This window comes from Girardinichthys multiradiatus, chromosome 12 (genome assembly GCF_021462225.1).
Source record: "Girardinichthys multiradiatus isolate DD_20200921_A chromosome 12, DD_fGirMul_XY1, whole genome shotgun sequence".
In the NCBI taxonomy this organism is placed as follows: domain Eukaryota; kingdom Metazoa; phylum Chordata; class Actinopteri; order Cyprinodontiformes; family Goodeidae; genus Girardinichthys; species Girardinichthys multiradiatus.
Genome location: NC_061805.1, coordinates 53,136,666 through 53,151,451, shown reverse-complemented (window position 1 = coordinate 53,151,451; position 14,786 = coordinate 53,136,666). Strand labels below are relative to the sequence as shown.

At 43.7% G+C, this 14,786-nt stretch overlaps 1 protein-coding gene across 2 annotated transcripts in view; it reads left to right on the top strand.

Annotated features, from left to right (window-relative positions):
• The window catches only part of LOC124878364 (disabled homolog 2-interacting protein-like), a 44,906-nt gene that overhangs the window by 6,597 nt on the left and 23,523 nt on the right, over positions 1-14,786 (top strand). Inside the window, exons 2-4 of one of the 2 annotated variants that reach the window (XM_047382266.1) lie at positions 3,111-3,213; positions 8,596-8,669; positions 9,023-9,132. In XM_047382266.1, coding sequence (XP_047238222.1) covers positions 3,111-3,213; positions 8,596-8,669; positions 9,023-9,132 — 287 coding nt within the window. Of the gene's footprint in view, positions 1-3,110; positions 3,214-3,275; positions 3,382-8,595; positions 8,670-9,022; positions 9,133-14,786 lie in introns of those variants that run through there. The other variant, XM_047382267.1, reaches the window with a different exon arrangement.

The following is a 14,786-nucleotide window of genomic DNA, read 5'->3' as shown; positions in this document are numbered from 1 at the left end:
ACCTTTCATAGTTTTTTATCAGGACCTGATATAAGGTACAGTATAAATCAACACGCTGCATGAATCAGAAGAGGGAAGAAAAAAACACTAATATAACCTCTTCCCAGCAGCTGCTGTGAAAAACAATGAATTTGTACTTTCCATAAGCGTCAGTTAACACTTGTGGACAAAAACTGCACCAAACTGTAAGTACTGTGTCAGAAACTGTATGAAGACCATCTGCAGTAAAACTAAGCCTGTTTTAATGAGGTCTCTACCCATTAGATTTATGGGATATAAACTCTGACAACAGAAAATAATACCTGAAGGAGAAACCCATCAGGTTTTAAACATGCGCTGGGTTTTAAAAATACTCCTTCATGAGATCTGTCCTGAGAATAACATAGAAACACTTGGTTACTGCTGAGTTTTGGAGATGTTGTAACTTCCTCTGTTTTTAATAACTTTTAATAACTAGAATAATTGACCCTGAATATTCCACGACAAAAGAGAACTTGTTTCTCTAAAAGAATTAACTGGAAAGTATCAAATGAGTTAAGTTATCACCCTTTTAAAGATACTTTTCTAACCCTAAAATAATATTTTAACCCGCTATATCTGTCAACGTCAAGCAAGCGTCACATGAGCAGCGGTTAATAAGCGTTCTTCATTGCAGAAAATATGAAAAGATTTATGCAAATGTGTGTGTGTTTGTACGTTACCTCCATCAGTTTCTAAATCGCTCCAGAGTCAGACTGTCAGGCACACAGTCCTCTATCAGTCCAAAAAACAACCAGGACCTTCAGGTCTGTTGGTGAGACATTCAATCATTCTTTGTCCACTTTAACTTCTCCAGGAGGGAGAAAGAAGAAACTTTGCTCCGGTTTCTCTTCTGCCCACATAAGATGTGCTTTCAATATAAATCCAGTGTATCGCTCTTCTGGCTCTTGCAAACAGCATGGATCGTTGTCCATCTCAGTGGGTCCAGACTTCTTCTGAGTTTCGTTCTGGTGGAAACTCACACTGTGATTTACAGCAAGCAGGCAGACAGAGAGGCAGATCTCTCTCTTTCAGGCCGTGCTGGAGAAGCGTCTCTGGCGGAGTAGCCATGGAGAAGGGCAGGTTTCTAAAATCCAGACTCAAAAACGCAGATGTTGAACTCAAATCCCATATATGTGTGTATGTGTGTGAGAGAGGCAGATGAAAAGTTTAGTATAGGTTCAGATTTTGCACAAAGAAATATTATCAGTCAGTCAGTCAGTTGTCCACCATAACATGCACTATACTCCTTTCTTTTCCGACTGATCGCAATATTTAAGACAAACGAAACTTCCTGCAGGAAAGTTTTAACTCTTTAACGCTTTAATTGATGCACTCTGTGCTTTTTAATCTTTTTCTTATGTTTTTTATTTTTTTCATCTCCATCCATCAACTGTTTTATTTGAAACTATTGAAAATATTTAACTTATTTACACTCAAACTTCCACTCTGTGAAAAACCAAACTTATCTTCCCAAATTAAAGCATATTTAACACAATCATCCCCACTTTTTCCTTTCATTTTTTAAGAGATGATGGTTAATATGTAATAATAATAATATACATTATATCATACAGAGCAACTTCTCACCTAGATATATTTGTAGAGTATGAATGTCCCAGATAAAAGGTATTTTTAATCTGGGCAAAAGAAAACACAGGACCAGCAGAATCCTACTAAGATTCTTCCAAAATGTTTAGTCCTCCAAACACACAAAACATCACTCACACAGTTAGTATTTTAACATATTTATGTCCCTTCAGAAATATGTATGGTCGACCTAGTTTAGTTTATGAGCTCCCTTATTATACAACACTTAATTTCATTTCCTTCCAGCGAAATGTTACCAACCAAATTATCCAGTTCACTTTACGGCGCCTAGTCGTTTCTGATCTCCTTACGGCGAGATAACTACCTAAATTTATCATTATTTCTTTGCGGCGAAATAAAACCTTTCCAATGCAGTGTCCTTAACCGGCGAGACACTACCAACAACTTTTAAATACTTTTCTTCTTTTATTTCTATAGCGCTTACTCTTATCTCATGTACTGTATTTTAAAACTGTCTCACCTCGGAGTTGACTTCTAGGTGACTCTGTCGGACCTCCAGAGTCACCTGGCGTCGAGTAAGACGATAACCCACCGGCCAGATGTGAACGTCACACACCAGGACGTTCAGCCACCAGGCCTAGGTGCGGCTGTGCAGCAGAGCTTAACTCAATGTCAGGCTGTTCCCGGAGATCCTCCAGTCACTGCAAAGAAAGATAAAATCAGTTTAGTTCTTATAATCTCCGGCTCAAAGGACCAAATTAATGATAGGTATTATTTAGTCAACTCAGAGGTAAGAACGATACAGAGTCAGTTATACTTGCAAGGGTAGCTCTGCAGTACAGACTATAAAGTGTTAACACCCTCTCTCTTTATTTATACATGCTTGGTCACACACAGTTCAACAAACATTCAGGGTGTGTGTGTGTGTGTGTGTGTGTGTGTGTGTGTGTGTGGGGTCAGAAAGGTTAGGGTTCATGTGTCTTGATTTTAAACATAGAGCGAGTTAGGACTCGTACCAGTCCCTAGATGTTGCTGATAAAAGCATAACTCATTCTTCTGACCTATATCTCTTTCTATGACATGTAAGGAGGAAAAGTAGCAGACATGAACAATACAAAGGTTTTCAAACCCTAACAAGTTACCTTAAAGAAGTAACCAGAACATTTATGGAGGGTGGTTCTGGATCATATGTATCTGGATTAGTTGGTTCTAGAACAGATGGTTCTGGATCAGGTGGTTCTAGAACATATATGTCTATGACATGTGTTTTCAGATCAGGAGATTCTGGAACAGATGGTTCTGGAGGGCAGCTGACATCTGAATTTAAAATCGTGCTGAAACCAGAACCAAATAGAAAACCACATCAGCGTGACATCTGATTGGTCTGTTCAAACATCCAAGGATCATTTTTAAGGATCAGTAACAAGACAGGAGACGGGAAATCACTCGGGTCCAGACAGAATTTATGGCTGATCAAATGATTATTCCTGATGATGTCAGCAGTGTGCTTCTAATCACTAAGAGTTGATCTTCTTTTGCAGGTTCATCCTCTGCTGCTCGCAGAGAGGGCGGAGACCTGCACCATCTGGTTGCTAAGATACACTCTGCACGTGACCTCAGCAGCTCCTGGCCCCACCCAAAAAGGTACGGAAGACAAGTCACAGCAGAAGAAGACGGTCAGTGAGACGCACAGATGTATAAGACTGATGGATGGACAGACGATGGAAAAACTGGATGGACAGATGTTGGACAGACAAATGTTGGACAATCAGGCATTGGACAGACAAATGTGTGACCCCGACTTTGATGACGGTAAGAGAGGTCTGGACTCTGTGTCTGCAGACTGATCAGGGATCAGATCCACAGCTTAATCTTGACGACATGTCAGAAAAATTAATCTGATAATCTGAGCTCAGAGGCTGGTTACTGTGGCTATGTGGTGGAAGGAGACTCCAATAAGGGGTTTTCTCAGAAAGGTGAGGGTCACCTCGGTGAGTAACAGGTCAGACGTTGATTTCTCCTCAGTGTCACTGTTCACTGTTGATTAGCTGCACGTCATAAAAGTCCTAAATGCCTCTCTTGTTTCTTGTAGATGTTTTAGCTCTCATCCAAAAGTCTTCTTCAGTTGGGAACATGGTTGGAAGCAATATTCTTATAAGGTGTAGTCAGAACATTCACACTGCTAGGGCCATCAAGGTCACTAATAGCGCCATAAGGACAGGTGAGTCACTGGCGCGACGCTCTACTCAGCTAAATGTTTGGGTGGTTGTTGCCTGAAGATCCAAACATGTCCCTAACGATGCCATGTGAGTTGTTTTGGTCACATGCCTCCAGGTGTAATTTGGTTAAAAAACCACCAGGGAGATGAGTCAGGGCTGCAGAGCAGATATTTGAAAGATGAAACCCGAGGCCACCTGCTCTGTTTAGTGTTTGCAGTGACTTTCCTGCGATAGTCTTGCAAGTCACTGAATTATTGTCTGACCCTTGGACCTACAAGGCAGTGGGACATCATAAGAAGGTGGTCACAGACCGCTTACAAAACCTGGAAAAAGACAAAGTGATTGATGGAGTTTGGTACCACAGATTATACCCTGGTGAGACCATTCCATGCATATATTGTCTTTCAAAGATACACTGGGAAGAAGCAGCAATGAGACCCATCATTAACAGCTTTAACTCAGTTACGTTCAACACTACTAAGCTCCTGTCTGGTATTTCAACCCCACTTGGACGTAACTCTCACATCACATTCAGAACTCCACAGATTTCAGGATTCTGGGGAAACGCTTGTATCATTTGATGACACGCCCCTTTTTACCTACAGCCCTCTACTGGATGCCGTGGAAACAGTCAGCAACGTCCCCAAGAAGACAAGCAGCTACAAGGCAGGACCAACTTCACTCAGACCAGATGTGTACTGATGTTGGATCTCTGTCTCTTCAACACAAACGTTAAATACACAGACATCAGTTACAGACAGAAACATGGGTGTACCATGGTGATCCCCACTTTCACCCACTGTAGCCATTCTTTACATGTATAAAGTGGAAAGCTGAACTCCTACAATGGAACCACACTGGGCCACTGGTTTAGATATGTGGACCACACTGGGCCAAAAACCAAGCCCAAGAAGTGGAAGCCTTCAGTGATGGACTCAGTGGACAACATCAAGTTCACCAGGGAGGATGCCGTAGATGAAAAGCTACCTACTGAAGTCTCTAGAAAACCTCCAGATATGGAGCAGAACCTAGTTTCCATTCACTGAGTGGAATATAAACGGTCAGCCATCAGAACTCTGCAGCTTCGAGCTGAACAGGATCCAACCAGGACAGAAGGACGAGAAACACAAACACATCAGGGAAGGACTTCAAACCTTTGGATACCTTAACTGGGCCCTAATTGGACTCTAACCTCAGCGGTGTGGTATCTGCAGTCCAGTGCAGCAAGGAATGTTCAGATTGGAGGAACTAAACAGCAGCTACACAAACAGACGGTCCAACATAGAAGAACCAGGCCATCGGGTCAAAAATCTGTGGTTCATCATTCACCTTTTACTCAAACTGTCTAAATAAAGTTTGGGTTGATTTGGTTGTTCAGGCTGTCGATGAAGGTCTTCTCGACATGCTCAGACATCATGGCTGTCCATTTAAACAACCTAAGCTCATAGGAGATGACTTGTCATCAAAACTACAAGGCAGGCGTGTCAAACTCCAGTCATCTAGGGACGGCGTCCTACAGTGCCTTCACCTCTCCTCCCCAGACATCATTATTTGAAAGGACCACATGCATGGAGCAATAAACAGTCAGTCATCTTCTATACCGCTTCTTCCATAGCGGGTCACAGTGAAGCTGGTGCCTATCTCCAGCAGTCTATGGGCAGGAGGCGGGCTCTGCCCTGAACTGGTTGCCAGTCTGTCACACAAACAACCATGCACACACTTCATACACCTGAGGGCAATTTAGAGAGACCAACCTAACAGGCAGGTCTTTGGACTGCACAGGGAGAACAGGCCCTGGTTGGGAATTGAACCCAGGACCTTCTTGCTGGAAGGCAACAGTGCTACCGACTGCGCCACCGTGCAGCCCAGAACAATAAACAATTGAAGTAACATTAAAAAAAGACAGAAGCAGTCTATTAAAATAAAAGCACATGTTCTCACATTCAGAAGCTCAGTTCCATCTTCTTAACGTTCTGACTGTGTTGAGTTTAGCTGCTGCTGGATAGAAACTGTTGAATCTGCTTGTTCTTGCTTTCATGGATCTGTAGCGTCTGCCTGATGGTACCAGATCAGAGCGCGACCCGATCATTATTGTCCTTTATGATGTTCTAGGCTTTTGGGGGCCTTTTGAGAAGTGTGAGGAGTGGATCTTCTGGGTCACGTTATTGACCTACTGTAGCTCTTTTCTCTGAGCCACCATACAGCTGGTGGACCACACACAGATGCAGTAGGTCTTTATGCTCTCAGAAGAGCAGCAAAAGAAGGACACCAGCAGTCTCTGCTGGATGTTATTTCTCCTAAGAACCCTCAGGAAGAGCAGTCTCTGCTGGGCCTTTTTCAGTTGCTCAGAGGTGTTCACCACCCAGGTCAGGTCCTCCATGATGTGGACTCCCAGGAAGAAGAAGTCAGTCCCCGCTGCTGACTAGTGGTGAAATGTCCGTCCTCCTATAGTCCACTATAATCTCCTTGGTCTCGGAAGATGTTGACCAAGTTGTTCTCAGTGGACAAGGCTGTCCGCCGCTCCACCTCGTCCTGATAGGTGGACTCATCCCCCCAGAGATGAGCCCCACCACTGTGGTGTCGGTTTGTGCCGCCAGAGGTGTAGAGGGTGTAGAGCAGGGGACTCAACACACAGGCTTGTGGAGAGCCGGTGCTGAGGCTGAGGTCCGAGATGTCTCTTGACCATTAACAGGAACAGGAAGCTGTGGGACCACATGTGGTAGTCCAGCGTCCCTCAGTTTGTCCACCAGCCTCTGGGGAATGATAGTTTTCAATGCTGAGCAATAGTCCAGAAAAAGCAGTCACATGTAGCTCCCCCTGCTGTTCTAGATGGGACAGTGCAGCATAGAGGGCTGTGGCTGCAGCATCCTCAGTGTATCTATTAGCCCTGGAGGCAAACTGGGTGGTAGAAACCTTTGAGGAGGATTGACGTGAGCCTTGACAAGATTTTCAAATCATTTCAATTCAATTCAGTTTATATTGCCACAAATTTACAACACATGTCTTATAGGTGTTTACAAAGACTTTGATTGTTACAGAGTCAAGTCCATACATTTCAACTGATCCTAGTTATCAAACACTGCAGTCAAATTCTAGTTGCACCAGTGGTGCCTGGTAGTCATAAAGGCTGGAAATGTGGGGTTTCTTGGGCAGAGAGCAAATGATGGAGGATCTTAGACAGGGCGGGACAGTGGACTGGGACAGAGAAAAGTTATAAATCCTGGTGAGGACTCCAGCCAACTGATCAGCGCAGTCCCCTCAACACCCATCTTAGAATACCTTCAGCTCCAGCAGCCTTCCTCAACTTGACAGCCTGCAGTGAGCGCCTCACATCATGTCCTCCACAGTGATGGTGAAGCTCCCGTGGGATGTAGGGTGTAGTGCAGCTGCCTGTGATCAGTTTCTCTGCCAGCGAGGCATCACCGTCACTACAACAGAGGTTGGTCTTGTAGTTGGTCAGCTGCTGGATCCTCTGCCACACCTGCTTGCTGTTGTTGCTCTCCGGGTGTTCCTCGATGCTCCTCCTTTAGTGCAACTTTGGCTTTCTGATGCCTCTTTTCAGGTTTGCTTGCGCTGTGCTGTAGAGACCCTTATTGCCTGACCTGAAGGTGTTGTTGATCCTGAGCGTTTGGATCTTAGGCTACGTTCCCACTGCAGGTCTTAATGCTCAAATCCGGTTTTTCCAGTAATCCGATTTTTTTCTGTGCTCATTCCCATTACATTGAACATGTTGCAGCTCCAAACTGACCCGCATGCACATGAGAACAATAATGCGTCATCAAGCGCAGCACAACAGTAAACAAGGAGAATAAAAGGAGTGAAACTCTCCATTTTAGGGAGATCTGACTGCCAATTCAGCACAACAAACTGTTTGGATCCAGAGACACAGACAGCAATGGTGGGGCAGGGCTGTTAGGTTTACAGAGACCAAGTTTATTCAGAACTTTTAATCATATATGTCGGCGCCTCTCCTCTCAACTCCACAGCCAGAAGACTTGATGCGATCCAGTGTGTGCAGCAGGGGCGGATCATCACATGCTCGGTAACCTCGAGAGCATTTTAAAGTCCTCTGTTTGAAGGGTTGTTTACGAATTTTACAATATAAACTATTCCCACATCCAGACAGTTCCTATGAGCCTTTCAATTAGGCTTGAATAAAATATATCACCGTTTATTAACGAGCTCTAACGTCTTGCTGTCTCTTCACTGTGCAGTTCTATTCTAGCCTCCCGTCTGTTTCGCTAACTGCTACCGTTTCCAGCTGGGCGCCACAAAGTTGTGATGAATGCGAAGGAAAGTGACGTCAAAGTCACATCTAATTCACCTTGGTCGTTCCCACTGGAGTCACATTCCAAAAGATCAGATCCGAGTCGGATTCAGGACCACATATGAATGTGGCTCAAATGTGACTTGAAAAAGTCGGATACGGGCCGATATGAGCGTTCACACTAGCTTTAAACAGCCTGACCTGGTCACTTGACCCCCAAAAAAATCTGATTTGGGCCACATTTGCCTGCAGTGTGAACGAGGCCTAGTGACACCAGCTGCCAGCAGGTGGCAGTAATCACCACAGAAAGTCTGACTTTCATTCTGAGTCTGGTTTTCTGTACATATTTACTAAAACATCTGATCAATAATTTCATGGATTTAACTGAAGAAACACAAACCAATAAATGACCTCAGAAAACACACTCCTGTGACCGCTGCTGTCGTCAGGGGGATGAATGACAATGCTAGTTGTCAGGACAACAGCTCTGAGACTGCTGATGACCACAAACATTCCCATGATCCTCCCTGTGTGTTACAGATGCTGTGGAGAGAGCACGCAGACAGAGCATGCCCAGTGGGGTCATCATGGACACGCCCACCACTAGAGTGACGGTGAGCACCCTCACACACGCACACAGGCTGTAGTTTCCATGGTAACAGAAGGTGAGCTGCTGTTTGCGTCAGGTCAGCTAATTGAGTCCCCCTACAGGTGAGAACCTGATCAGACTGATCAGTAATAACATGCTGGTTGATTAATAATCAAAACCAGCATCTGACCGGAACCAGCTCAGGTGGAACATCTGCTTCAGCTTGGCCCAGTTTCTGTCACCTGACGACATCAGTTCTTTGACTTGATTTTTGATCCAGAAACACTGTGTCTGTGTCGCTGAAACATCATTGATCAATGTTCACCTGCTCAGAGCTTACTCGCTGGTACCTGCTTTCCTCTTCTTCTTCTACTTCAGGGGTTTTTATCACGCAGGCTCAAACAGTCTCTACGGCGCACTCGCTCTCAACCCAAACTGTCGCATCACTGCAGCATCAAGACTAACCCGATGAACACTGCTGGCACCAGGTAAACTCACTGATACAGAAACAAGAGCTGATCACTACTTGGAGGTTGATAGGACAGAGCTGAAACCTGCAAAGATGAGCTTCTCTCTGAGCTGCCTCTAGTTGTTCACAAATCACAGCCTAAGTTTGGTAATATGCTGCAAATATGTGAGCTTTCAGAAATCATGCCAGCATTAAAGAACCAAAACAAGCGTTGATTGGAGCTCCGCAGGGTCACATTAAAGACACATGAAATAAGTGTCAGAAAAGTGCTTCAACACAATGGTAATGTGTGACACCTTTTCAGTTTAGTTTTATTTTCCAGCTGCTGAACGAACGACACTCATGTGCAACAATAGATTTGGTTTGGGTTTTATAAACTATAACTAATTAGAATTAATGATTAACAATTAATTACAAAACAATTAATAAAGTTAGAATATTACCTTTTTAGTGAGACTAAAAAAACAAAGCACCGCTGTTAACATTGATAAGTTTAGCTATTAATAATTCTAATTAACAATTAATTATCAATAAAATTACTAATAAAGTTACAATATAAAACTTTATCAGACTAACAAATCAGAGCCCTACCTGATCAGGAGTCATTAGCCAAACACCCTCAGTCTGTTGGTATTGTCCTGTTAATCCAAGCTTCATATGGCATGGCATTAATTCAATTCTATTCAAAAATACTTTATTAATCCCAAAGGAAAGTTATAGAACAATGGAGCTGTGGTGTTCTTTAACATCAAGCCCTGCACACAGACCATCTACCTCAGAACTCCGACCTGGAAAGTCCAAGTAGAGAACAAACAAAAACAACTTTCCAAAATACAAGACTTTTACATTATTATTATTATTATTTTATAACAAAAATAATTCAACTTCAAGTTAAAATCCTTTAATTAACAAACTCAGCATTCACTATACTAGTAAGTAAATAAGATAAGAACTATATTTATAAGAAAATTAATAACTAAGAAAGGGAACAAGGAAATAAACCAGGACCAATAAAATAATGCAGTGATATCATAGTTCAGTGTGAATAGGTCCATTTAAGAACCAAGGTTTGCCTCAGGGAATTTGAAGTGAGGCCAAATACTCATCATCTTCTGCTTATCTGGGACATATAGGAACATAGACCGAACAATAAATCGGCTTTCGGCTCAGCTCTCTGTTTAAACTAAACTAATTAAGAACAGTTTGTATGTTTTCAACAGCCAGTTAAAAATGCAAATCAGAAAGTCAAATAAAACATAAGTAAAATAATATTTTAAAGAAGGATTTGCTGAATTAGAAATCAATAACCTTCTGGACAATTGATTCTTACTGTTGTGTAATCAGCCCTCAGTGAATAGTTCTGAATGGAGTTATGAACTCTAAAGGTATTTATGGCCTCTCACAAGATGGCTAACAAACAAGGCAGGTGTAATGACATCACATCCAGGACTAGCGGTTAAGCTAACAAAGGAAAAATAGTACATTTGTCAAGACTGATGTGACCCCAGAATGCAGACGAGCAGGAAGCAGCGTAGTGGTGTAGAAAATAAAGATTTAATAAATGAAACTCACTTCAGTAGGTGGTGGCAGAAACAAGCATGAACAGAACAAACTGATATGTTTCTGCAAGGAATAAACAAAGACACAGTGTATATATGGAGCAGGGTGCAGGTTAAACAAGGAGGCTGATTGCATGATGCAGGTGGACCGAATGAAGCTGATTACTGGCTGACAAAGGCAGGGAGTGGAAACAAAACATGACTGGAACCAAACAGAAATTCAAGAACCTAATCAAACCTAAGAAACATAACTGTAACAGAACATAAACCTGAAATCACCATGAACTGAAAAAGAAAAGATAAAGTTTCTTTGAAAACAAGCCTAAACAACTACAGCACCACCTCTAAATTAGAAACAAAAACACAGAGATCAGGCGGGCGACTGGGAGGTCGTCCCGTGCAGGCACAGAGTTTAGGAGCAGTACAGAAACCATAACTCAAAGAACTGGGTGGCCAGCGATGTCGGTAAATACGAATACCTGGAGGCCGGCAGAGATGGTGCCTGGGGAACCCTTGGAGGCTGAAGCAGAGCTGGTGGCATGACCCCCGACAGCGAGACCAGGAACAGGATGAGGCAGTGGTTCGTCCTTGAACCCCTCGTTGCTGGATTCGGAGACTAGAACGAGGATAGGTTTCTCCTCTAACCCCTCAGGAACAGGGTCTGGCTGACCCTCGGGAGCAGGAGCTGAGGCAATACCCAGACCCTCAAGGGCGTAAGCAGGATCTGAGGCGTCGGCCTGACCCTCGATGACTGGAGCCGAGGTGTCCCTCTAACGACGCCCTCTGTGGTGTGTGGAGGAGGTTGAGGCAGACTCCTTGAGCACTGCTCTGAAGACGTGGCATGGGCTTAGCTGCAGCACCTCTCTTGAGGTCTGAGGTGGATGAAGGTGGGCGGCAGTATAACTGCCTTAATGCTGCCTCATAATTTTCCTCCATCTCCCTCACTTTCTCCTTTAACTCAGGAGAAGGATGTGAAAGAACACAGCATCCACAGTGAGTCTGGGAGACAGTGCTGTGGCAGATGAAGGCGTGGGAAATGCTGCTGCAGCTGCTGCAGCAGTGGACATTGAGGCCTCCTCCTCAATAGTTTGACGGCTGGAAGCCGCTCCACGCCTGTGTTTTCTGTGGCAGGAGGAAGACGTGGGCTTTGCTGCCGAATGTTGGAAAGGAGGATAGGAGCCGGATCTCAGGGGACAATTCTTTGATGACTTGACCACATGTTTACAGAGCGTTATCTTCAACCTGTATGCAGGAATGGGGTGGACCATCACGTGATCAGAGTGACCCAGAGCAGTGCGGACGGGGTGATAGGCACTGCTTACTGTGGTGTAGCAGTGATTCAAGGTTTTCCCCTCTCTGGTTGGACACTTTATAAACTGTATTTGGGGAATTCTTGCCTGAGGTTTCCTTTGCTAAAGTCACCAAGAACAATAACCAGAGAGTCCGGGTTTGTCTGCTCCACCCACAGTATCTGGTCAGCCAGCATGTGCTGTGCATTGTGCTCGTCGGCCTAGGGTAAAATGTAAACACCTACCATAGGGAATTCACAGGGGGAGTAAAACGGTTCACAGTTAATGATAGTCTTCAAGATTAGAAGAGTCCTGCTAAAACACTGTCACTTTGGTACAGCTGCTGTTGACGTAAAAGCAGATACCTCGGCCCTTTGGTTTGCTGGAGAGTTCAGTGGTGCGTTTGCTTCGAAAAGCTGGAAGCCTGCCAGCTGCAGCGCAGAATCACCAAGCCAAGTCTCCATGAAGCACAGAACAGAAGATGAATAAAAGTCTCTGATTTTCCCCACCTGTAGCTGAAGTTCGTCCAGTTTGTTGCACAGCGAGCACACACTGGAGAGAAATATTGCCGGTAGCGGTGTGTGGATTCCCTGTGGGCGAAGGCGCACAACTGACCCGGCTCTTTCCCCTTTTGCGGCGCTTCACTGCGCAACAGCTAGTTAGCCCTTCACCAAAATGTCCAATAACTCCATTAATGACGTGTGAAAAGTGAGAAATCGATCTGCTGGAGTTGTTCCCCTGATGTTCAAGAGCTCCTCTCTGGAGAAAGAGCTTTGGGAATCATAGCAGAACATGGGATTAAAACACAAAACAAAACAAAGCGCACCTAACACAAGGCAGCCACACACAGCGCCATTTTAGAATTTTGCCATGTTTCTTTGTCGAATGCACACACAACAGGCCACAATTAACTTTTTGGAATCCAAGGTTCTTCATAGAAGTAGTATAACTTGGCCAGCAAAGTCATACATCCACGTGTTTTCTCGCCTTTGCTGCTCTAGTGAAGAGGAAGCAATGATGCTTGGAGCAGAGTTCTGTAGATTTGCCGTCAGAGGGATTCCAGTTGAACCTGCTCCTTCCTAGGAGCTTTTCTTGAAACATAAAACATGAACAAGTACATGAACATGAACTCAAAGGTTGTTGAAATGGTCAGACAGGGCATGGTTGGGAGTGTTAACTGTTTCCGTATATTTGCACAAAATCAAATGGATGAAGACAGGAGTGGGTAGGTCTGTAGATGTTTTCAGCAAAGCCAATTGAGTCTAAAATGGTGTTTAAGGCTATATTTAGACTATCACTTTCAGTGTCAACATAAATGTTAAACTCTCCCACTATAATGACCTTCTCAGTATTTTACACTGAATCAGATGCGAAGTCTGAGAACTTGTCTAAAAATTGAGAATAGGGGCCTGGTGGACGGTACAAAATACTTGGCAGTTGGGATGAGGAAACCAAAGGGTTAGATATCTAAAACAGTTGTAGATATTAACTGGTCTGGAAATAACCAATAAATTGGACTGAAAGATGGTTGCTAACTCCTCCTCATTCTCATTATTTTTGTGTTATTTAAATTGATTTTCAGCCTTAAGAGAGCCTACGTGCCATTTAGTTTTTTGATTTTCAAAAAGCTGAAGTTTGCCAATGATATTTAGGATTTTTAACTTACTGTAGTCTCAGTAGACTAGCAGGAAGCAGTGTTGACAAGCTTTCCTCTGTCTCTTGTGGGAGAGAAGGATCTTTGGCAGTTTTTATTTAGCTTTAAGATCTTGGGAGGACTGGCCAGGTGCTTCCAGTCAGGCTGGTGACCACAGCTGATAAGGACCTGCAAAAAACAGACCTTGCCAAAAGAGGCTGTCACACACTTAATAGTGACAATATACTACCCATTGCTCCCAGGCTTTGGGCCACATAAGAAAAACCTCTGTTTTTGGTTTTGGGTTCAGTTTAGGACTAAGTTGTGCCTTAAGTTTGGGTGAGGTTTAGGGGTAGGCAACTGACTCCCTCTTCTGAAGGAGAAGGTCGGTGGCCGGTCCATCCCCTGGGGCACCCTAGACCCTTGGTTCCAGGCTCATGGCGGACGACGCTGGCATCTTCCGTAGTGAACCGTAGTCCATCCATCCTCATCCATGAGGTCACCCATAAAGGTGATTGTGTAATGTTAAAGCGGTTAAATTAGGGTCAGGATTGGTCCATAGAAATAAATGGAAGTCAATGCAAAGTCCTTGTAGAAAGACATAATATGTACAGTACAGACCAAAAGTTTGGACACACCTTCTCATTCAAAGAGTTGTCTTTATTTTCATGACTATGAATATTGTAGCTTCACACTGAAGGCATCAAAACTATGAATGAACACATGTGGAATTATATACTGAACAAAAAAGTGTGAAACAACTGAAAATATGTCTTATATTCTAGGTTCTTCAAAGTAGCCACCTTTTACTTTGATTACTGCTCCACACACTCTTGGCATTCTGTTGATGAGCTTCAAGAGGTCGTCACCTGAAATGGTTTTCACTTCACAGGTGTGTCGTGTCAGGTTTAATAAGTGTGATTTCAAGCCTTATAAATGGGGTTGGGACCATCAGTTGTGTTGTGCAGGAGGTGGATACAGTACACAGCTGATAGTCCTACTGAATAGACTGTTAGAATTTGTATTATGGAAAGAAAAAAGCAGCTAAGTAAAGAAAAACGAGTGGCCATCATTACTTTAAGAAATGAAGGTCAGTCAGTCCGAACAATTGGGAAAACTTTGAAAGTGTCCCCAAGTGCAGTCGCAAAAACCATCAAGCGCTACAAAGAAACTGGCTCACATGAGGACCGCC